At 34.9% G+C, this 26,048-nt stretch overlaps 1 protein-coding gene across 1 annotated transcript; it reads right to left on the reverse strand.

Moving 5' to 3' along the window:
• LOC109838846 lies at positions 478 to 26,042 on the reverse strand. The gene is made up of 13 exons (XM_020407276.1): positions 25,954 to 26,042; positions 25,820 to 25,883; positions 23,689 to 23,783; positions 23,147 to 23,586; positions 22,848 to 23,058; positions 22,400 to 22,753; positions 20,433 to 20,583; positions 20,169 to 20,306; positions 18,948 to 19,029; positions 16,295 to 16,566; positions 16,085 to 16,198; positions 13,631 to 13,890; positions 478 to 706 (listed from the first exon to the last, which is right to left on the reverse strand). Exons 3-13 carry the CDS (start codon positions 23,704 to 23,706, stop codon positions 590 to 592), a joined length of 2,157 nt encoding a protein of 718 aa, XP_020262865.1. The 5' UTR covers positions 23,707 to 23,783; positions 25,820 to 25,883; positions 25,954 to 26,042; the 3' UTR covers positions 478 to 589.

Genomic DNA, 26,048 nt, shown 5'->3' on the forward strand with positions numbered 1-26,048 from the left:
CATGCAATCCAACTAGTAACATAGGATATGTGTGTATAGCCAGTGTTGTAAAAAGCGGCAAATCGTGCCGCTATAGCACCACTAATCGCGGTCGCGGTGCTTCACAGCGCCGATAAAGGGGATAACAGGATGTTTTAGTGGAGAAACTCGCCTTTTGCTCGAAAAGCGGTCTGTAGCGCGAAATAGCGGGTTATAGCACTTAAAAGCGCTAAAAACGACTATAGTAACTTCTTAAATCCCTCCCCGAACCCGACCTGAACCCATTAAACATAAACCCATCTCTCTCTCTGATTCCCGATTGTGCCCTAGCCGCCTGCTCTCCCTCTTGTGCCTCTCTTTCATGTCCTCCGGTGACGACTTTCAGCACCATCTCCGGTCAACGCCGCCTCTGGTCAACACGCCTCCGATCAACGCCGCCTCTGGTCAACACGCCTCCGTCTCCGGTCAACGCCGCCTCTGGTCAACACGCCTCCGATCAACGCCGCCTCTGGTCAACACGCCTCCGATCAACGCCATCTCCCACACCAGCAGCACCTCCGATCAAGCCAGCAACACCTTCCGGTCTAGCCCATCTCTCTCTCACACAGTCTCACCTTTCTCTCTCTCTCTCACTTCCTCCGGCAACACTAGAACTTCCCTCCGGCAACACCAAAACATCCCTCCAGCGACCAACAACAGCAACATCTCCATCTCTGTTGGGCTTCGTCTGCAACAGAGAGAAAAAGGTAATAATTTGATTTTTGAAATCAAACGCTTGTTAGTTGTAAATTTCTTGTAATTTACTACTTTAAATTTTACCTATAGTAACTTATAACAGTTAGCACTTAGCAGATGACGATTGTACTCGAACTCATAATTATGATTATTCAATTATTCATTTACAATTACAGTTTACATGCTAAATTTGCTTTTCTGCACAAATGAAATTAGAACAGTAACATGCAACAAACACTATTTAATGAAATGAAAATATGGAGAAATTAGTCAATTCTAATTGTATTATGCCATAAATGTATGCAAATTGCAAAGGATTGACAATATATACACTTTTAGAATCTACAGTGCAATTTGTTTCAATTATTCATTAATTAATATTTAATAGTCCATCTCTTTAGTTATGATTTATTGATATTGATATAATATGTTGATAAAGGATAATATTATAAAGTTCTAGCACTTATATTGTTATTTGTTCTTGTTCATTGAATATGCATAATTTCAACCATTACATGGAATTGTCCTCTACAGCATCTAATCCATTGATGAGTTCTCAAAATCAAGAGTCGGGTAGCTCCCAGAACCAACCAAATCTGGCTTTCGAGGCTCGAGCTTCGGTTCAACACCCACATCCACGTCCTTCAGATGATATTGGATGGGATTGGGCAATTTATCCAGAATGGCCTAAGAAGAATTAGATCAAGTGCACTCTGTGAGGACATGAATCCACTTGTGATATTTCCCGCCATAAAGAGCACTTAACTAATAGCCAGGGGAATACAAAACCATGCAAGAAAGTGACGCCTGACATTATAGCAAGGGTAAAAGCAACAATGGCTGAAAGTAAGGATAAGAAATCAGGAAGTCAAACAAGATAAGATATGAGATCGAGCATAGACAAGAGGTCGATATTTCTAGTTTCAGAATTGAGAATGCGGAAGAGATCACTCAGATTGAAAACAAGAGGCCTCGTGAATTTGGAGCTATCCGTCAATTTGCAACATTCTTGCCAGAGGAGCCTACATCATCTCCGACTATGAAGCAAATAACAGTTGATGCAGCTAAGCACAAAAGAAGAAAGGAGTTGGTCCACGAATAGGTCTCTCTTTGGACTTGTGAAGTAGGAATTCCATTTCATGCATTGATGCTCCTTTCTTTTAATAATATGTGTGAAGCTATTGGCTAGTTTGGTCCAGTGTGGTCCAGGTTATATGGGACTGGCGATGTATCAGTTGAGGGATCCTTTGTTGAAGAAGGAAGTATCTTGTACTTCAGTTGGTTTGGAGCCACATAAGAAGCTTTGGGAGACTACTGGCTACACATTGATGACAGATTCGTGGACTGATCGAGAACATAGATGTGTTATGAACATGTGCATTCATTCTAGTGCTGGAGTTATCTTCTACAACTCGATAGAGTCTGCTGAATCTCATACCGGTGATTTTATTTTTAAGTGGGTTGATCAGTGCATCCAGGAGATAAGGGCAGACTATGTTGTACAAGTTGTCACTGATAATCACTCGGTGAACATGACTGCAAATGAGAAGCTAAAAAGTGAGAGGTCGAGAATCTTTTGTTCTTGTGCGGTGCACATAACCAATCTCATGTTGCAGGACATTGGAAAATTGACAAAATTTAATAATATAATTGAGAAGGCAAGGGCATCGACTGTTTTTATCTATAGGCACACCATGACTTTGGCACTTATGCGTAAGTGCACGAGGAAGGACATTGTCAGGCCGGACATCACTAGATTTGCTATCCATTCCTCACACTAGGGAGTTTATTGGAGAAGAAGGATGCACTGATGGCTATGTTTAATTCAAATGAGTTTACGAGTTTGAAACTTGTTGGGGGTGCAAAAAAGAAATCTCTTACAGCAAATGCTACGGTGATATCGAGAACCTTCTAGAGGTGTGAGGAGTTACTTAAAGGTCTTCACGCCTCTTTTCAAATTTTTTCGCATGGTCGATTTAGATATTTGTCCCTCAATGGGATTTATTATTAGAGAGCTTCAAATAGTGAAGAGGAAAATCATGGCTGCTTGGAAGACAGAGAACTATATGCCTATTATATCCATTATAAAGAGGCATGTTAAGAATAGGCTTGATAGTCCTCTTCACCTAGCTGCATGGTTCCTAAATCGTCTTTTCTATTATGCGGAAGATGTGGCTAAGAAGAGTGCAGAAGCTAAGCAAGCAGGTCTTGATTGTGCTAAGCTATTGTTTAGGAATGAAGATACTATTGATGAGGCTATCGTTGATACTATCTACTCCACTAAGATGTTGAAGTATAGGGACCATGATGCTTTCATCTATGGAAAGCCAAGAGCACAGAGAGTAGTGAAGAGAATTGCTGAGGACCGTAATCCAGGTATTGACTTATATTTTGATATATATTTGCTAGTTTTGAGATTGAATCAATTGATTAATTTGCTTTACCCTCTTCAAACAGCTCATTGGCGGGGCACATTTGGTGGAGACATGCCTTACATGCAAATGATGGCTCTTAGGATATTAAGATTGACAGGTAGCTCCTCTAAATGTGAAAGGAACTGGAGTTGATTTGAAGGGGTAATCACTCGCTACATTGTTTTAATTTTCAAATTCAATTGTTCATATTAAAAAAATGAGATTGAATTTGAAGTCATTGAACAATAAATGAAAAAATGATAATTTGAAAGAAATTATATTTTTATGTTTGAATGCAAATACACACAAAGAAAAGAAATAGGCTCGATAGCAAGAGATTAAGCGATCTAGTTTATTATGTGTAATTCAATTTGTGGATCAGAACTAAGATGGATACAACAAGAAAGGATGGAAAGAAGAGAGACATCCTACTTGCTAAAGACGGTCGTCACACTTCTTCATGGGTGGTGGATAAATATAACTCTGAGGAGGAAGAAGATTATTATCCAGGGACTGACATTCCACTTGGAGTTATCTCCAAAGCAGCTAGAACAGACGAGTTCTTGCAGCCGAGGAGGACCGCAATGAGGGCAAATAGGGCTTCTAGTTCAAGAGCTCATGAAGAGGTAGATTCGGAGGACGATGAGGAGTGACCTATTGAGAAGTGAGGACTCAGACTCAGATGAGGAGGATATCCAACTTGACGATGATGATAACGATGAGGATGCTTTGAGAGATGAGATTTTGCTACTTGACACTGCTGATGATGAGGATGATGAATGAGGATGAGTCATTGCTCGAATTCAGACTTTAGTCACTTCACTTTTGAGACTTCTAGGTTTTATTTTGCTTTAATTTAGACTTTTGAGTTTTGAGTTTGGACATGTCATGTGTTTGGAGTTTGATCTTTATTGCTTGCTTAGTATCTATAGACTGTTATTATCTACATGATATTATCTTGCTTTGCTTATTTAGTCATTTATCTATACTTGAATATTTTATTTTTTAAGTCAAATTTCTAGCAAGGTTATCGATAGCGGATAGCGTCGCGTAGTGGTGAGGCATCGTTAAGGCTATTTCGGGCTATTGCGGAAAAATAGCGGTAAAAAACATAAAATCAAATAGCGATCTAATTTAGATATGTATAAATACTAAAAAAAATTAAAAAAAATCCAAGAAATCTAAAAGTACATATTGGATGATTTAAAGAGATCCTAAACATGAAATAGACATGTAATCATCACGTAATATCGAAGATGACTGGAGGAGTCAAAAAGTCGTCTTCGAGAAGAAGAGCTTAGTGGTGACAGGACCGCCCTAAGAGGAGCTCACGGTGAAGAAAATGAGAAGAAGTATCAAGATAGATGCCAGAGGCTATGAGAGGTGGCGGGAGTATGCTGAAAATCACAGGAGACGACGGAATGTAATGGTCAAGGGTTGAGTTTAATTTTAAAAAAATAAGCCTCAAACCGCTTTTAAATAGCAATGAAAAAACAAATTCCGAATGCAATCGCTCACTATTTACCGTTATGACACACTATTGACCGCTTTTGCGAATAGACATATTCCTTAATATGCCACTGTTATTGCGTGATAGCGTAGCGGGCGATAGCGTCGCGGGAAGGAATCGCTAACGCTATTAGCGCCGCTATTACGGGGCTATTTACCGCTATTTATAACAGTGATTTCTAGTAGTTAATATAATGATGGTGCTACTAATCAATGCTTTTTTATTGTTGAGCATTTTTATAGTAGACTTGAAAGTTGAAGAAATGGGACAAATAACGGTCTTTTTGATAAACATGAACGTTTTTTTATTCTTTATAATTATAGTACTTTGTTAATATTATGTAATTATTACACATCTATTTTATGTTTAGGCATCAAGTATGCATTTGTAGAATTTTTAGATTTTTATATGATTTTTCCTATTATTTAGAATATTTAAATATATTTATATTTGACCGCTATTTGACTATGCGCTATTTGCCGCAATAGCTCCAAATAGCCTTAGCGGTACCGCGACGTGACGTAATCCGCTATTAGTAACCTTGTATCGCGGGGGAGATTAACGGAAAAAGGCGCTATGTGCTCGAAACGCGCGATAAACGCGGGTTTTAGCGGCTAAAAGCGCTTAAAAGCGCTAAAACCCGCTAATGATAACATTTAATCTCGCGGATATTTCACCGCGAACCCGACCCGAACATGTTATATAAAACCGCATCTCTTCGATATTCCCAAATCCAGACTCGTTTGCCCTAGCCGCCTACTCTTCCTTCACTCCGATGCTTTCACTCCTCCGGCGACTCCTTCCAGCGCCAACTCCGGTCAACGTCGCCTCCGATCAACACGCCTCCGGTCAACACGCCTCCGATCGACGCCATATCCGGCACCAGCAGCGCCTCCGGTCGACACATCTCTCTCTCTCACTCACGATCTTACCTTCCTCTCTCTCCGGTCAACGTTGCGTCGCCTCCGGTCACCTTCCTCTCTGCTGGGCTTCGTCTGCAACAGAGAGAACAAAAAAAGGTAATATTTAGTTGATTTATGATTATTTCATTCAAGAAAGAACGCCCACAAATCTTGACTCTGAATTTATGCAAAATTCAAGTGATTTAGTAAGTTTTAAATTTTTTAAACTAAAGATCCGTAGACCGGAGTAAAAATAGACGACACTTTCTCTCTTTTGCACTAGCTAATTTAGCTCAATAACTTCTCAACAAGCAGTTCTAAAGCACTACAATTTCCAACTGTAAATGGACTAGTGAAGATGTAAGATGATAACAGTTAAAATCAAATCAAATAGGGATTAAAGCACTGTTTCTGAGTACGTATTTACGCAGGTAACAAATGAAGAAGGAAAAAACACAGTGCTATTTGTTTCAATTATTCATTAATTAATATTTAATAGTCTATCTCTTTAGTTATGATTTATTGATAATTGATAAATGAGATAATATGTTGATAAAATTTAATTTTGTAAAGTTCTAGTACTTATATTGTTATTTATCTATACTTGAATATTTTTATTTTTATGTCAAATTTCTAGTAGTTAATATAATGATGATGTTACTAATCAATGTTTTTTTATTGCTGAGCATTTTTATATTAGAGGATTGAAAGTTGAAGAAATGGGACAAATAACGGTCTTTTGGATAAACAGGTAAATTTTTTCATTCTTTAATCTTTATAATTATAGTACTTTGTTAATATTATGTAATTAGTACACATCTATTTCATGTTTAGGCATTAAGTATGCATTTGTAGAATTTTTAGATTTTTTATGAATTTTCTTATTATTTAGGATATTTAAATATATTTAAATGTGTCCCGTGGAAACAAATGGAAGATCTAATTAAGATGGGAATTATTGCTCTTAGATCATGCAAGATTAAATTCAGGAGGTGGAGTGCATGGGAAGGAAATGTTGTGGAAAAAAGAAACTCCTGTGTCTGGATTAAATTGAAGAATGTTCCTCCACATTTGTGGAATAAGGAATCTTTTGAGTTAATGGTCAAACCTTTTGCAGATCTAGTGGAACTTGACTCTCTTACAAGTGCTTGTACAGAGTTTGTTGATGCAGTTATATTGGTGAAATGCTTGGAGTATATAGACATTCCTAAAATGCTAAAAATATTTGTGGGAAAAAATCAATATAATGTGGACATAGCTATTATGTCTGTCATTGGTGATTTTAGTGAAGGTGATAAGAAAAAACAAAAGGTGGACCAAGTGGAAGACACTTTTCAGAGCTCATATAATGACAAATGGTTTAAGGGAAGAAATAACAGTGGATCTGGCTCTTCTTCTCATATTGAGTCTACTAATACATCCTGGACTGTTAGACAAGATTTGAGAGATTCTCCATGGGGTTCTCCTGCTGCCAGGCTCTGGACAGATGCTAAGAATTTCTATCAAAAACAAAAAACTATTTGGGAACCTTGGGTAACTAATAAGACTCAATTGGGTGATGAAGAGCAAAATACAGAAAAAGCAGAAGTGCTGGCTGTGAATGTAGATTCTTATCAACAAGAGAATAGATTTGATGTTTTTACTCATAAGCATGATGATTTAGGTGGTGAAGAGCAACTCCCAGATAAGGAAGAATTGATGTTTTTAGATGCAGATTTTTGTGAACAAGAGAACAGTTCTGAGGATTTTACACACAATTTTGAGAATCAGGATGGTGTTTTTAAAGAGGAATTCACTGGGGTTGATGGGGAGGAAAAAATTGTTGAAGATAAAGGCAAAGCTCTCATTTTAAATGAAGATCATGACATAATTAATTGGCCTATTTCCCTTCTTCCAGAATCTTTTGAAGATAATGCAGAGAAAGAAGATGAAATCCCCATGATTCAACCTTTGAATTCTCTGCCCCCTGAGGACTCACTTCCTAAAGTATCTTTTGTTAGAAGATGTTCCAGATTTGTTGATCTTGAACCCATGACAGCATTGGCCAGAGCTACATCAAGGATTGCTAAGAACTATGATGGAGGTTCTACCAGTGGTCCAGGTGATAAAATTTCTTCATTGGGTTCTTCTTTTGTTCCTATTTTGTTTGATAATTGCTCTAATAATCAATTGCAAAAGTTTGCCTCTAAATGTGCCATTGTTCTTGAGCCTCAAGAGGATTTTGATCCTTTAAAAAAAGTTAGGCAAATGGAGGTTGAGAGAGCTACCAATGGGTAGGATCTGGATTTATTTCCAGTGGGAGAGATTAATTGTTTGATATGTTGATTACATGGAATGTGAGAGGTTTAGGATTGAGTACTAAAAGATTTGGGGTGAAGGATTTTTGTCTTTTAAACAAATTTGAGATTATTTGTTTACAGGAGACTAAGTTGAATTGTATTACTGATAATGTTCTTAAAAGTTTAGGGGGTAATATGTTTGATTGGGCTTGTGTGCCTGCGGAGGGGACTTCTGGTGGAATTTTGGTTGGATGGAATACCATCAAATGGAAGAGTTTACAAGAGAATCCTGGCAAATATGTTTTATCAGTGGTTTTACAAAACAAAAAAAATGAATTTGTTTGGACTGTTTCTTCAGTCTATGGGCCACATTGTAATAGTGAGAGATATCTTTTTTGGCAGGAACTCAAATCTGTTAAAGATAATTTTCCTGGTCCTTGGGTTGTAGTAGGGGATTTTAATGTTACCTCTAATCCTAATGATAGAAAAGGTAAAAGCATTTATAGAAAGGAAATGGAAATCTTTAATGATGTTCTCAATGATTTAGAGTTGATTGATAGCCCATTACATGGTAGAAAATTTACTTGGTCAAATAAAAGAAGATTCCCATCTATGGCTAGGCTTGATAGAGTTTTTTTCAACTCTGAGTGGGAGGATGTTTTCCCCTTTTCAAAACAACAAGGCTTATGTAGCCAATTATCTGATCATGCCCCCATCAGTTTTGACTGTGGGGATAATCAACACTTTGCATATAAATTCAGATTTGAGAAGATTTGGTTACAATCTGATGATTTTATTAAGAGTGTTCCTTTATGGTGGAGTTGTGCTCCTTCATCCACATCTGCTGCCAAAAATTTAGTTGGCAAATTGAGATTTTTGAGAAAGTGCATTAAACAGTGGGTTCATTTAAATTTCTATAGTGTTAGGCAGAAGAAAAAAGATTTGTTAGAAGAGCTCATGAAATGGGAGGTGTTAGAGGAAGACAGAGATTTAACAGATGATGAATTATTAAAAAAAGATGATATCTCTACTCAATTGAATGAAATTTTATTTCAAGAAGAACAAATGTGGAAACAAAGGGCTAAAGCTCACTGGCTTAAGGAGGGGGATCAGAACACTGCATATTTTCATAAAATTGCCAATGGGAGAAAAAGAAGTAATTTGATCCCAGCTATTACTTTTAACGATGTGGAAATTAGTTCTGAGGAAGGTATTGCTCAGGTTTTCTTTAACCATTATAGTCAGATTTATGGTCAAAATGTTTCTAATAGATGTCAACTTGATTGGCATAAACTCTTCCCTTTTTCTGACTGGGGTTCTAATGATATTGAACATCCTTTTACAGTGGAAGAAGTTCATAAAGCTATTTTTGACATGAATGGGGATAAATCCCCTGGTCCTGATGGTTTTACTGCATTATTTTATCAAGTGTTTTGGGACACTGTGAAAGATGATATTATGTTGTTGTTTGAGGAATTTTATGAAGGTAGACTTGAAATTAACAGAATTAACTATGCTCATATTGTTCTTATTCCTAAAAAAAGTGAGTCTTATACTGTCAATGATTTCAGACCTATTAGTCTTCTTAATGTGATTTATAAAGTAATCACCAAAGTTCTTACTAACAGACTGAATTCAAAGCTTGAGATGCTTATTGATTCTGTGCAATCTGGCTTTATTAAAAACAGATTTCTCCTAGATGGAGTGGCTGTAGCCCAGGAAATCATTAATGACTGTTTTTATAATAAAAAAAAAGGAGGGATTCTGTTAAAGCTAGATTTTGTGAAAGCTTATGACATGCTTGATTGGAATTTTATTCTGGAAGTCTTGAAAGCCAAAGGTTTTGGTATTAGATGGATCAATTGGATAAAGTTATGTTTGAATAATGGTATGTCTGCTTTAAACATAAATGGTAAGACAGGGAGTTGGATTATGTCTAAAAGAGGAGTCCGTCAAGGAGATCCTTTATCACCCCTTCTCTTTGTTTTAGCAGCAGATTCCTTTACAAAAATGTTAAATCTTGCTGTAGATGCACACCTTATAGAGGGATTAGGTCCTCCTAATTTGGTTCATAAGGTTCATTGTTTACAATATGCAGATGATACGTTGATTTTTTGTAAAAATGATAGAATGCACCTGACAGTTTTGAAATTGATCCTTTATTGTTTTGAGCTTGCTTCTGGTTTACAAATCAGTTTTAGTAAGAGTACTTTAATTGCTCTGGAAAATAATGAATCTTTACAACATGAGTTAGCTACTATGATGAATTGCAAAAGTGGTAAGTTTCCTATTACTTACCTAGGGATCCCTTTAAGACCTGGAAGGCTAAAAAAAGAAGATTGGTTTCCTTTAACCAATAAAATAGAGAAAAGATTATCTTTATGGAAAGGAAAATCCTTATCAAGAGGAGGCAGATTGGTGCTGGTTAATTCTGTCCTTTCATCTATGCCAATTTTTTGGCTATCTTTCTTTTTATTTCCATCTTGGGTGATTGATAAAATTGATAAAATGAGAAGGAGATTTTTATGGACTGGATCTTCTGATTTTAAGAGTTGCTCAAATTTGGTTAAATGGGAAGAAATTTGTAAACCAAAATTCTGTGGAGGTCTGGGTATTAAGAATTTAAAAATTATGAATAAAGCCCTTTTGGGTAAATGGCTCTGGAAATGGTTGGATGGGAAAGATAGTCTGTGGAAGCAAGTTAGTGGTCATTGTCATTTTGAAAAAAGACCTTGGGCTTGGTTTTTAAAAGCTGATAGATCGAATTTATCTCATTTCTGGAAAAATCTTTTTAATGTTACTGACTGTTTTTTGTGCAGTTCACAGGTTGTGGTAGGGAATGGGGACCAAACTTTATTTTGGTTAGATAAATGGGTAGGATCTTCTACCCTTGCTTCTATGTTTCCATCCTTATTTTCCCTCTCTTCATCACCTTCTGCTTTCATTAGTAGTTTGAGATTTAAGGAGAATAGTATTTGGAGATGGGAGATACATTTTAGAATCCAGTTAACTGGAGACTTGGTGTTTCAGTATTTCAATATGTTGAACATCATTAATTCTGTTTCTTTTAATGATTATGAAGACAAAAGAGAATGGTTATGGGAAGCTAATAAATTTTTTTCAGTGAAGTCTTTTTATCACTTCCTTATTGATGGGGGTCTAAGATTTGATTGTTCAAACTTATGGGAGCTTACTATTCCTTTAAAGGTCAAATTTGTTGTTTGGCTGGCTCTAAGAAATGGTTTGAATACTACAGATATTTTAGCTAAAAAGGGAATTATCTTGCAGAGAACATGTTGTTTGTGTACTAAATCAGATGAAGATCATTCTCATTTGTTCCTGAAATGTGAGTTTGTGTACTCTATTTGGAGATCACTTCAATTCAAGTTGAATACTGACAAAGATTTTAGTTTGTCTTCTGTGAAAGAAGTTTGGATACAGTGGACTAGTGGATACAAGGGAGACTCTAATTTGAAGAGAAGAGTTTTCATTTGCTCTCTTATATGGTGTCTTTGGCAGGAGCGTAATGACAGAATATTTTCTGATAAGAAGAAGAGCTCTCTTACCCTCTTGAACAAAATTGTAACTTTCTCAACATTTTGGCTAGGATCTGAGGGGATCTCTGCTCGTGCCGCCAGATTACAAGCAAGAAGAAGAAAAAGAGCTGCTGCTACTAAAGGTGTTGATTTTGGGAGCAAGGACACGGCTACAGTGATTCAATTGGAATGATCTGTTCATATTCACTGGAGTTGCTCTTGGTTTTGTTGGATAGAAGCTCTGTTCTTCTGTTTTGTTTTTTTGGTTCTTCTGACAAACTTGTTATATCAGTTTTTTGGGGGAGGTTATGTCCGTTTTTCAGTTGTTTACGGGGGGTAGGGGTATACTATTTGTAGTACCCTCTTTTGAACTCTAGCGCATACTCTTGGTTGGGAGTATGGGCTTTTTGTAACAACCACTTTATCTTTTAATTTAGCTGGCTGGAATCCCTTTGGGGTATTCCATCCTTATTCTCAAAAAAAAAAAAAAAAACATAGGATATATATGTATGTATATATATATACATATATGTATGTATATGTACATATATGTATATATAACATAGGATATATATGTACATATACATACATATACGTATGTACATATGTGTACATGTACATACATACATATATGTATGTGTACATATATGTATTATATATAACATAAGATATATATGTACATGTACATGTATGTACATATACATATAGATACATATATGTGTACATACATGTACGTGTGTGTGTATGTTTTGTATGGTTTAAAAGTATCTCAATCTTTCAGGGAATCAAGATTCATATGCTTAGACCAATCATATATATACTCTTTTTCTTTGTTAGTGTTTGTTTTTGTGTTGTGCGTGCATGCGTGCATGTTGCATGGGTAAGTACATTGAGATTCTCTGCTCTCCAACACAAGGTTTTAAGTGTCGAATGTTGGGTTCATGTCGAACAGCTAAAATTCATTGTTGGATAGCGAAAATCGCGGATATGTCGAGGGATATGAAAAAAATATCAGATTGTCATATCTGATGGTGTGCATGTGTAATATAAATATCATAAATGAAATCTAAACATACTTAATAAAATTTATAGTCTAAATATATAAAAAATAAATAACTTATGATGCTTAGGATTGATGTTGAAGAAAAGAGATGAGAAACGAGAAGTCCGATGTTGGTAGCTAAGGAGAGAAAAGATCACTCAATATTGATATGGAATGAACAATTTGGAGAAGAGATCGATGAGGTGTCGAAGGAAAGAGAGGAGCGCGGAAATAACTTCGGTCTTTTTTTCCATTTCCCCTAACTGATGGCATTTTGTCTTTGGAAGCAATATTAAGATAATCAGAAATTTAAACTCAAACCTGATTAGATAAACATAACAAAAAACAGCTAATTTATTTAATTAAAAAATCGGCCGACATAGTTGACATGTCCCCAAATATATCCGCCGACATATCTAATATTGTCCCCCGATATATCCAACATGAATCCTCAAAAACGCAATATGCATTAAAAAGTTTCATATCGTGTCAGTTGACCCCTAAATCCAACATGTCAACTTCGACATGTCCGACACGGCGGCCGACATTTAAAACATTGTCCAACATGACTTCATCCAAGTTTTCTCGCTTCTATCATCAACAATCACTCCATATCTTCATGACAATGGTTAAACTGTGCCACGCTTAGAAATAATACAGGCCAAAGTTACCAACAAGTCAGGTATATAAATAAAAAAATATCCCAAAAAGGACCGGGTATAATCTTTAGAATTCAACACTTTTTCACGCAGTAAATGAGATATATCAGAAAAGCTTATGTAGACCAGCGCAAGAAATCTTACTAGAGAACATAATAACAGGAATCAGAGCATGATCATGGAAACATTCTCTCACATGATCATCAACAATCACTCCATTTCTTCATGACAATGGTTAAACTGTGCCACGCTTAGAAATAATACATGCTAAAGTTACCAACAAGTCAGCTATATAAATAAAAAAAAAGATCCCAAAAAGGACTAGGTATAATCTTTAGAATTCAACACTTCTTCATGCAGTAAATGAAATATATCAGAGAAGCTTATGTAGACTAGCGCAAGGAATCTTACTAGAGAACATAATAACAGGAATCAGAGCATGATCATGGAAACATTCTCTCACATATACAAAAGACTCGAACGATAATAAATATAAAATAGAAGAAATCACAATTGTCATGGAAAAGGTAAAAACTGATTTTTTGCAGTAATAATAAATGGAATGAACTCATACCATTAATATAGGTTCAAAAGCTTGGGCCTCTTCAAGTATGAGGAAAAGCACCCTCGCCCACCTTTGAGCTTCAATTTTCCATGCGTCCAAATCCTCATCGTCAAAAGATAATGGTTCCTTGGGAGAATATTTCTGCTTTAGGAAGCTCATAGGAAAACTAACAAGATTCTTCACAGTAAGATCTTCAACATTGAAGGAACCAAGGATGGACCCTTCATTCCTCTGAGTAAGCCAACATAGCACCAATTCTCGCAATTGACCTAGTAAAAAGTATAATCAATAACAACTGAAGAACCAGCCAAAAAATATACAAACGCCCAGGAAAAAACATTTTCCGAGTAATTTGTAATGTAAAGGAGTGCATCATTGGCATACTCCTATTCTACAGTTCTAAGCTGACCAACAAAGTGCTACAAGTTAGCAAAGATGGTCAACACAATTAAAAGAAATTTTCCATTTTCTACATAATTGGGCACTCTATTTCAAGGATTTAAAACTCAGTTGAAATTGATACATACCATGATTTTCTGGTAGGATTTTGAATTTTGTGATGTGTAACCTTCTCTAATTATTGGTTCCAGGAGGTATGTAGAATAGACTTCATGATTTGTTGTTTCAAAGCAACTTATTCAATTTCCTCAAGACCCTACTCAAATTTATTTCTTGAAATAAAGTTTGATAGTTCTTTATGAACAAAATTAAAATCATAGTAAAATAACCATAGAAACAAAAGCCTAAAAAGAACAAAAAAAGGGATAAATGCATGAAAAAAATAATTGTTTATTTTTTTATTTTTTGGGATTTAGAAAATATAGCCATGTTTTCAGAAATAATATTTCAAGCTTCTTTGTGTACCTTATGCTACCATCTATTGTGTTTGAAGTATTTTATTTTGAAATGTCTCTTTATCCACCTAGGTTACTCGGATACGGCGTTTTGAGTGTCATGCCCGTGACACGCCACAGACACATGTTGTTCAAAGCAAAACCCGATTTTCTCATTAATTATACCCTAAACTAGTTTCAATGGTAATACATGGTTCAAAACCAATTGGCTTTTTAACCCGAAAACTAAAAGCCATTGCTTAAATATTTGAAAAATACATACCGCATTATCTCATGCGACTTTTGTTGTTAAAACTTCACTCTTAGTTTGATTTAACTTGATTCTTAATTGGCAGAGATAATAGAAGAAACATACAAATGTTATAGGTATTTTAATTCAATATTAGATCTATACACACACGCACACACACATATATAGTTGTGTCCCTGTATTCTACATTTTATAAATTTGCCATGTCCCGTGTCCATCTCCGTGTCCGTGTTCGTGTCCGCACCCATACCCATGCTACCTAGTTATCCACTAATGATCCATAAATTTTAAACTAATGATTTTTATGAAATAAAAGCACTTCCCTTAACATTGGCAATGTAGATGATAAAACTATTATTAGTCTAACTATCTCAACACCATTGCAGTACCAGTAAAACTGTATTGCTTTCATTAAATCTGAAAATGAAGTGTGAAAATTAAAGGGTTATGTTTGCTAGGGTATGTACGCTTTTAATAAACCACAAAACCCATTATAACTAATGTTTCATTTTATCAATGTGATCATTAATTCAGTTTTCATTAACTGTGAAGTGATGACACCGTATACTTGCAAACTACATCAACAATACATGATCAAATTTGGAAATATGCAAAAAAAAGTGAGATATTTTTTTTATGCATCTTAAAAACCCTTATTTTTCAGAAACTATTAATGACATTTTTTAAATAAAGATTTGGATGGAAAAAGAAACCACATGTTCAGGAAAAACTGCCAATAAACCATACTAGACAATGCTACTGATACAAATACAGCGTCAAATCTGTAACCTTCCTTACAAAAATTAGCATATAACTTAAAAAATGAGAAAAAAACAAAGCAGTTGACATCAAGCTGATCTTTGTAATTATTCAAAAACATCATATTCTACCCAGTGAATTCTATTATACCGTTAACGATGCGAAATCAGATAGACCGACACATCATAGTAACATAAAACAGGACAAGTTCAACAAATTACTAAATGAGAACATATAGCTGATTTTGGCAACCACGACAATTCAATAGTCACAAAATTGATCATTATTCTCCAGTCTCCTAATCACGTGTAACCAGGCTGTGGGATGGCTATCATAATCATCATTGCCCACTTAATCTGTGTATAGCCATCATCATGTGATAGTGGTGTGACCATGTGACACAACTACCAGTATTTACCAGGTAAGAAAAAAGCTAGTAGATTATGCTTAATTAAAGCCATACATGTACTATATTCTTCTGAACAGAATGAAGTGATGGCCATAAATCAGCCAGCATATTAGCACAAATCTAAAAGATAGTCTTGAATACTAATCAAAGAGTAAAGAAATATAGCTTCTGAGGCCTACAGTATTACTTACCTCCACAATCAGTAAATTCTCGTGGAACTGCAGATAGAAAATGCAGAAACAGCTCAAGTGATACATAATTGATGTTTATTAATGAAGCTGCAGCCTTTATTACCTGCTCAGATACTGAACCCAATCACAAATGAAAATAGGCAGTCAGTATGCCAACAAATCATAAATTCGAAATGTATGATACAACTATCCATATAAAGGTGTGTAGACCTTGAAGACGGTAATTAGGATTGAAGTGTTGTTTACTTCTTTCAATAACAAAGCCTAGAGCATCCAACAAATCTGAAGCTCTACTTGGCGTAACTTCTTGACTAGATTCTCCAGAGAACTCGCTTGCGGTGTAATGTTTTCCCCTTCCATTCTGTGTATCACATTGACAAGCAGCCGAAGCAATACAAAAGGCAAGAGCCATTAATCCAGCTCGACCAAACGACTCTTTCTTAGCAACAGATGCTAAACTCCAAACAAAGTCAGCACGCTCACTGAATGGGATAAAATTAGTATCAGACACAATGTGTAATTGTAACAAAATACCTGTGAAGTCTAGGTTAAGCTTAATCTGAGTGGATGCATATCAGAAACAAGCAAAATTACTTAAGAGAGTATGCAGTTCCTTTTGGGAGGTTAGGAAGTTATATAAAAGACAGTGATATATAATGATATAGAAGTTGAATTAGTCCCAGACAAAACCAAGATCCAAAGAGGCCAATTAGGCGCACAAAGTTAACAAAGAAAAGGTATGGGTGCCAGACAGATGGCGATGAACACTGAAGCTCCCGACGAGATAATCAAGAGGTTGATGCAATCCTAACAACAAGATCTGAAGCTCCCGACGAGATAATTGCATGGTCACTCCAGTACTGAACACTGAAGAATTAATGAGATGGCAGGTCCATGATGTCGAAGCTGCAAATGGGAACCCCCCCACACACACACACACAAAAAAAAAGATAAGGAAGAAAAAGGTCTATAGGATCCAGAATTATTCTCAAACACCGCTTGTTGGGGAGAAAGCAAGCGCAATCCTGAGTTAATGGGCCTTGAATAGAGGCTAGGAACCAATTTAATTGTAAACCTTAAGCTATTAGAATTGGCCTGAACTCCTATTTACGTTCATAATTTATCAGAGGGCTGCATTGGATTAGAAATCTCAAACTCCCAAGGTTGATTCAAGAAAGTAGCATCCCTTTAGGGTCTTTTAAGAAATAAAGTGCACTTAGATAATATTGAAAAGTTATTAGCATAATCTGAAGTTATCAGACCAAATTTAGCCCCAATAAGCCACACCTTTGCAGAAATCAGCAAATTCACATCATACTGGCATGCATAAGTATAAAAGGGTAAAAGAAATATTGAATTGGAATTAATTAAGATTCAACAGGTATCAGATAATCATCATGGAAAACTTTTCTACAACAAATTTTATGATTAACCAACATAATTATCTCCAGCTGACAACCTGACATCAATCTCTGAAGTTGGTGCTAAATATCTAACAATTGAAAACATGGACATGAGAGTTTTTGCATCCTCAAAAGTCCACTTTGTAAGAAAGAAATATACCTTGTTGGTCATGTAGTCTAATGTCATTCAATTAACAAGTTAACTGTGCAGGTATCAGATAATCATCATGGAAGACTTTTCTACAACAAATTTTATGATTAACCAACATAATTATCTCCAGCTGACAACCTGACATCAATCTCTGAAGTTGGTGCTAAATATCTAACAATTGAAAACATGGACATGAGAGTTTTTTGCATCCTCAAAAGTCCACTTTGTAAGAAAGAAATATACCTTGGTGGTCATGTAGTCTAATGCCATTCAATTAACAAGTTAACTGTGCACAATTGTTGCAGATTACGAAGGATGTATAATAAGAAAGATCCCAATGTTATAAGGAATTGTACACAGATGAGGCACAATACAACATGAAAGGACAAACCTAATAAGTTCCACTAGTTTATTCTACGTGAATGGAATATTCTATGACTAGAGAAGGAAATAAGTGAAGTAAGCAATGGGATTTCATAGCACCAGAAGAAGGAATCAATAAAAGGGAATAAGGAGACTTGTGTATTGCACAACTAGAGATTGAAGTATCGTGACAAATATCTTTAACACAAATTATTCCAATAATCCTTTTGAAAAATATTTAGATAAAGAAATCTACATTATAACGGAAAGTAAACAGAACCTATATTGTAATTTATATATAATCTAGGTAAATCGTTTTCTCTATTCAGTTCAATTAAGGTCCATCTCTGTCATTAAATTGAGAAGTAAGATGTCCTTTTTTGTTGCTTCAATAACATTTTTTTTGTTGAACTGGCAAATAGGATAGCCTTTTCTATTTTCCTAATCCATGTTCATTTTGATCTCCCCACCCTCCCACCCCCATTCCCCCAAACAAAACAAACAAAAAAAAACATTCATCAACCATCTTATTGTCACTTCCTCGCCAGGGCACTTACTGGTCTACATTACATGTACAAACAATCTCCAAGGATTCTATCTCATGTTACCATTAACTGAAGCTACCTTTGACTTCTTACAAAGGTGCCACTTCTGATATCAATAAGACAAAAGTAATATATGCCACTATCAATGTGTTGGTTGCCTATTTGCATAAATTCACCAAATATATGCTCACGCAAGAAGGCAGAATTTAGATACAAGGCATACTAAAAACTGATTAAAGAGGCAAAGAAAGATAAAAAAGAACAAGAACTGTGACAAGCTATGAATTAAATAATGGATATGAACAGCATGAAGATTCAAGAGGCAAGCATGAAAGTACCAATATTTAACATATAAAGATTCCAATGCAATAAAATGAACACAAAAGTTAAACAGGATTGACCTTTGTGAAAATTGACAAGAGTATTCATAAAAAAAATGTGTCGCGTCTTCTATTACTTTGGAAGTATAAACACCCTTCACACCTGCATCAAGGAAACAGAATCAATTTCTCTCCCATAAAAAGTAGATGTATAGGAAGTTATTGCCATGTTTAGAGCTAACAGGAAGGCTTAAACTTCATCATCCTATTACAAAGTTAATCTAAATACAGTATGCGTATCTGAACGTGATCTTCTGTAAATTAGATATCTTGGTAAGCAAATCCGAAGTGATATAGTTTGTTCAGCCAATTAATCTATCATCAAGTAAACAAAACTTGAAGACCCTGTTAATTCTTTTTCGACAATCTACCAAGATGAAAATCAATACACCATAACACTAAATTCCAATTGCAAGAGTCAAATAGAGATGATCTGACAAAGGAAAAGACAGTACTAACTGAAAATTTCCAGCATCTATTGCCCACTCAAAACTTTTGGCGAAGTTTTGTATAACTCAACTTTTGGCAAAGTTCCCTATGTTGGAAAGACTAGAACAAAGAAAACTGATAAGGCCCACAGGTAATGCATTTACTACAGTATCAAGCCACAATATAAGCCAGAAAGCTAATAAAAAATGCTTCTGAACTATTCATGTACAGTAAGTTAGAAGTCTCCACTTCTATAGTTGTAAATCAATTACTGCAAGACAGCAGCATCAAAATATGAGGATATACTGAGAAGAAAATAGTCTAGGTGCACCAAGTGTCACACATTACAACTAGGGTAAATGCATGACGACAGCATGAAGAGAACACTGAGTATTCCACTCAATCGTGCAGCCAGTTCCCATAAGATAAAAAAAAATAACTTATTAATCAAACGACAAATCTTCTTCCTCTTTCTTTCATTTCCTTCCTTCTGCTTTTTTCTGCCTTCATCTTTTATTTATTTTCTTATTTTTCGAGTCTAGAGACTGCAAGTTCATTAGTGACATGATAAAATCTATAGAGTTTATTGGCCTCAAAAAACACCCTTGAGAAGGTAACATCGTGGTTCAAGATACTGATACTATAAACACTCTGCTAGGTATCTGCCCCTTCAAAAAAATAGATCCTTCAAACATTACACTCAATGAGAAGCAAACAGCAAAATTGTTCTCCTATCCAGAACATATCAGTCAGAGAAAAGCACGCAAAACTAATTAAAGATAGCAAATAAAAGCATCAAGCAAGAAAACTAACCAAAATCCTTGTGATGCACGACATCATTCAGACCGAATATGAGGGGACCCAGGATAAAGCTTCTAGGCACTTTTAGTGCACAGGTTCCGTATTCCTTCCAATCAGTGTTCAAAAATGATTGCATAACTAAGCATCGCACTGAAACAGTAGCATGTTGGAAAGGTTATTTAACATCAAAAATAGCTTTCTAAGCAAATTACAGAACTATAAAGCTGGTGATCCACTAAATTTTGGTAAAGATAAAAAAGTGAAGTGATGGTTGACCTTGCGGGTTCTCATGAAAAAATCCACGCTCCCACAGTACAGCAAGCCAACTGAAAATTCCCTCTATAGTTTCCATCTGAACTTTATAAACCTCATGGGATACTTCATTGATACAATTATTCAGGGACCAAGACTGATACAGCAAAGATATCTGAAAGAAAAAATTAATTGGTTACTAGACCACCAGAGATAATGGTCAGAATATAATTTATCGTGCTTGCCCAAGTATATACAAGAAAAAAAATGCTAAAATTCCTCTCCTGAAAGTATTGCCTACACCAGTGGTGAAGATCTAAAATAGCTGAAACTATGGTGATGCAGATACAAAACATGAAAGAAGACAAGGAGAGAATTTTTTGAAAATAAAACTACATGTTCATTCATAAATATCTCAAATTGAGCATAAAAAGCATGAAATATAGTCAGAACACTGTCCTTGAAATAAGAAAGAGGATCCAAATACCTCCAAGTAACCACAATATATATGAGAAGATGGTGTTTAAATGGTTAATTGAGGAAATGAGCTAGAAATTTAATCTTTGACTTCTGGGGAACACAATTAATGTTATCAACGCATGAGGCACAATGCTGACCACAAAGTCCTTTTACACGCACATTTGCAAGGCGCAATGCGATGCACACGCCTGAGTGATGCGAGGCGCACACCACACTCATAATTCTTCAAGATATCTAATCAAGCACGAAATATGTATACGAATTTTCGCATAAAAAATGTCAGGATAAATACTGTTAACACATCCAACACAATAGCAAGGTTCATAATTTTTCCAAATTAAAAGTCAAATCAAGATTGGAAGCAAAATCAAATAGTAAATGAGGAGCATTTGGGGTCCTCAATCATGCAACTAGGCTTAATGGGTTTATTTTCCTTTTTGGGATATAGGTTACCAAGTACAAAGACCCGATTAAAATGTCAAGGAACAAAATATACAAGGCAATGCCTTGCATGTGCCCTGCATGAAGCGCTTCACACCCTCGCTTATGAGGCACTACCGCATTAGATGTAGGGCGCTTCCCCACCGGCCTACATCGCAGGGCGCATGAGGCGTAGGGAGGTGCATGCCTTCGATAACACTAGACTACTAGAGCGCATACAGTGCTGTATAAAAATGCATTTCACGGTTTTAATAGGATCAGTGGCAAATAATATATAAATTCAATAGGATCTAATCTTTTCCCTAAGACTCATGAAATATATATATATTTTAATGAATTTGAATTCAGAATTACCGTTTACTTTGAGAAGCTAAAAGGTTGACATAGGAAACACATCCATGTGCATAGAAAGGTGCTCATAAAATTTGTAACTTCACAAAATAGAATTTTCAATATCATTAGTTAAGGAGATTTCATTAACTTCTTGCTTATTCAAACACTTGCACAAAATATATGCTGAATTATTTTTTTAGGACATTCAAATGTGTGCTACACAAAAGGTTATTCTTACATACGTGACAAAATAAGGCCAGTATATAATGAATCTAAAAAATAAATTGAAAGAACAACTCTAATTTATTTAAAATTTATTTTAGAAGTATAAACTTTTTTGACGTATAAGTGTAAAATTTATTATCGCTACAAAAGAGATGATTAACCAGTTGATAATTGATAATGTTTTATGAAAACATTTCCTGTTCATTTTCCTTTCAAAAAAGAAGACGTATAAATAGAAAAAAGGCAAAGTTATAAGCTTAGATAAGGGGGTTGCATTTAACTAGCCAGAATATAGAGTGATATAATATTTTCCTTCAAAGAAAATGGAGAGATACAAGGGAAGTCTTAGCATATATAACTATAACTGTTACCCGCCGAACTGTAGGAAACAGAATATCATGATGCCTGGAAAATTGGAAATTGAACTGATGGCGGAACTCATATATACAGTATTTTCCTGCCAATCTAATAAAGAAATGCTTGAAACTGAAGTTTAAAGCATGGAAATCAACCTGATGGGTCCAAGCAGCTTCAACTAAATGTGTGCCATACTCCTCAAGCATTTCATACAACAGTAAAAAGACCTTCCATCTTTCTTGACTACTCAAATACCCATCATCTGGATGCAATACCTCTCCAACTCCCAAGGATTTTGCTTCTTCTTCAGCCCACTTGCCTCTCTTTGTGATGTTAGCCAGTAATGAGGTCCCATTGCATGAAGTAGTATGCTCAACCGAATCAGCAGCAACAAATTTTGAAGTACTGGACAGGTAGTGACAGTTGCTGTGACTGGAAAAAGAATAGTTGTTAAATGATACTTTAAGTATATGTAACGCCAGCTTCCTCAAGCACGGGTCCTTGTCAACCTGGTTTGAATTACAGAAGAGAAGCAATAAATAAAGCATTTAGATGCCTCAATAAGAAAAGGAAATATGGAAGACGTCAGAGCAGAAGGTTTACCAATCCCCTTTGTATTTCCTTCCAAAACTCTCTTTCAGCTCTTAAATCAAATTCTTTACAAATACTACCTCCCTCTGTATTTTCCTTTAGTTTTATCATGTAGAATGAAGAGAAATACAAAGAAAGCACATTGTATGCATCAAGCCTCTCTAGATGTCCAAGAGAGAACATAGATATGCACACGTTCCAAATTTTCTTTGCAAAACATGACCTGTGGCACAAACCAAATTCTATAAGCTAAAGTTGATTTCGAACTCAAATGTATTGTGTGGTCAGAAAACGGGATATCAACATCATGCCTGGAAAGAGTATATGGTGCATCATGCACCACAACTTTAATCGAAGAGAATGTATTTAAGCATTTGAATATAGTTGGAAAGAGCAAGCTAATACTAATTGCTCGAACTTCAGGAGACTGCATCAACGTTCTAACAGCCAGGTTGGATAAGTCCCACATCAGATTCAAAGCAAACCCTTCCAGCTTTTCTTCTTTTTGAATCTCCATCCTTCTCAAAACATAATCAAGCAAGGATATCAAAACACGGCATGCAACTGGTAAGGGGAAAGTCCCAGGATACCCCAATAAATCCTCTCTGCCCCATTTGTAGATGGACAACTGATCACTCTGAATCATATCCATGCTGAGGCCGATTGACCGCAGGCAATATGTCACTATGGTTTCCTCCATAAGTTCCCAAGCTTGAATCTTGGACACGACATCAAACAGTAAACCCTCAATCTGTCAAGCAATTGGCAATGCAATGACGAGTAAACAAATAGTTTGCTGAATAAATTTCTCTTATTTCTAGGTCATTCAACAGAATTTTGTTTGTTCTTTTACCTGATTGACCACATCCATATCATTCGTATCAATTTCTTTCAGTGTGTGAACAAAAATTCTCCAAATCAGCAGCCGCAAAGCCTCAGCCGAATTCTCTAAGATCACAAACAATCATCACATACAAAACGACTGAAAGAAAAAAAAAAGATATGGTATTTTTTTCTTTATAAACCCAAAGTTTTACCATGATGTACTTTTAAACCCACATGCGTCCAAAATTAGTTTTAAACTCAAACTATCGTACTAAATTATTTTTAAACTTAGTTTCTATTTTTCATCAGTTTTATCTTTTGTATTTGGAAAAATAGCAACTCGGACAAAAATATAGCAATTTAAATCAAAAAATACAAACTAATATAGCATATCAGACAAATCCATAACAAAAAATACTTATGAGATACAGAAAGTGGCTTTTCAAATAATCGGTATGGCATATTAGGTTTAAGAATGAGTCCGAAAGTGAGAGCTTTTTAAGGTAAGACTTATAGTTTATAACCAAAAGACATATTTGCACTTTGATACCCCAAAGTTCCACACTCTTTGAACTTTGATACCCTCAAGTTCTCTTTAAACAATTTGATACCACAAAGTTTTCAAATTGCGATTAAGTTGAGAATTCAATACCCCAAAGCCCTCACTTTATTCCCCATTTTTCCCAAACTCAAAAAAAAATTTAATTGCTTCTAATTAACTTTTCAATATACTAGTATAGTGCACGTGCTTCGCACGTGAATGTACATGTCTTAAGTTATGAATTTTTTATTAGATAATAAAATTATGTGTTAACAAATAAAATTGTATAATAAGATTGCTTAAGAAGAAATGTATGAATTAATTATTATTGCGTAGTTATTGTAATTGAATATTTTCTTATAATGATCACCCAGTGTTAACCTTTTTTTTAAATAAGTCCCCAAGTCTAAAATTATTCCTAAATAAAACTGTTAGTTCTATAAGTTCTTTTAAATATGGCCCTCCAACTTGAACATGTTAATTTAACTCTAAATTAACTAAGTTGCATTATTATTTCTAGCTTTTTCCTGATATTTCCTAGATAGTTACACTTGATGCCTGCAATATATTGCGATAGTTACTCCTCATTATAATTATTTAATAGGGTAAATTACACTAAACCCTTGTGAATTTTCAGCCCATATAAACCTTCAAAATTACACCAAACCCCTAATGACTTTTCTGTTTCAAGAAGACTCTGAATAACTTTCTGCATTTTGCAAATAACCCTATAAATTAGAACCAGAAAATGGCATAAAAAGGCATTTTCAAAGTTATTTGGGTTTTGGTGTTATCATAATTCTTAGTTCAAGAAATACTATTAAAATAGTTATACCGTCTATATGCTATAAAATATTTATCTAATTTAATTTTTTAATTATTCTCTTAAATAACTTAGTACTATAAATATTTTATAAATTTTTACTGTACTATTATTAACATTTAATAGTATTATTATTAATATTAAATAATTTTTTTAAAAAGGTTAGTTTTCAATTCAGTACCATGTAATAATCTTTGAGAAAACACTCCAAAAATAATATTAAACTACTTATTTAATAATATAATACTCAATAAATAGTTAGTTCATAAGTTATGTGATATTATTAAGCTAATTACATTATTTATGTGATTCAAAATTTATTCTATTTATTTTACTGCTTATTGAATTATAATATAATTCTTAATAGAATTTAATAATATATTATTGTATTTATAATATTATTTTAATTATTTTATTATAATTCATAAATAATTATTATAAAAATTTAATTGGTTACTACTGAAAATTGTGTATACTTATACTATAAATTATTTTATTTTATTATTTTTAAACAATTAATAGTTATAATATTATTGATAATTATAATTATTTAGAAAGGTGAGGAGGTGCATAAATAATGAAAGGTTATATTTATTTAATGAAAAATTAATTAGAGATAATGGCATAGTTAGAATTTATCAAAATTTAAAAGGGAAAAAAAGAAATTAAAAGTTTTACCACCCCAATCCTCTTTTTATAGAAGTATAGATATAGATAGATATACATAGATGGATATAGATTTAACAAAATCAATGTCAAACTTTTTGCACTTTGGGGTATCAAATTAAAACATACCGGATATCTCAGTAACATGACACAGTGCTCTAGCATAAGACGTCACACTGTTCAACTGAGTAGCCTGCAATGATCAAAACCAGTCAAATAGAATCAACAAACTAAGGAAAAGACGCTGAATTTGGGGATTTTACCTGACTGGGATCGGGGAACGAGCAGAGGAGAGAGGAGAAGAGATGCGACGGCGCGACATCGGAGGAGGCCAAGACGCAGTCGATGATGGCCGGAA

The sequence above is a fragment of the Asparagus officinalis genome, chromosome 4 (genome assembly GCF_001876935.1).
Source record: "Asparagus officinalis chromosome 4, Aspof.V1, whole genome shotgun sequence".
Lineage (NCBI taxonomy): Eukaryota > Viridiplantae > Streptophyta > Magnoliopsida > Asparagales > Asparagaceae > Asparagus > Asparagus officinalis.

Bases quoted from the DNA above. Each gene is read 5' to 3' on its own strand.
- LOC109838846 (XM_020407276.1), bottom strand. The intron at 22,754-22,847 runs GTAAACCTTCTG...AATTCAAACCAG, and splicing joins AGGAAATACAAAGGGGATTG to GTTGACAAGGACCCGTGCTT. The intron at 20,307-20,432 runs GTCAACCATCAC...CTACTGTTTCAG, and splicing joins TTTTCATGAGAACCCGCAAG to TGCGATGCTTAGTTATGCAA.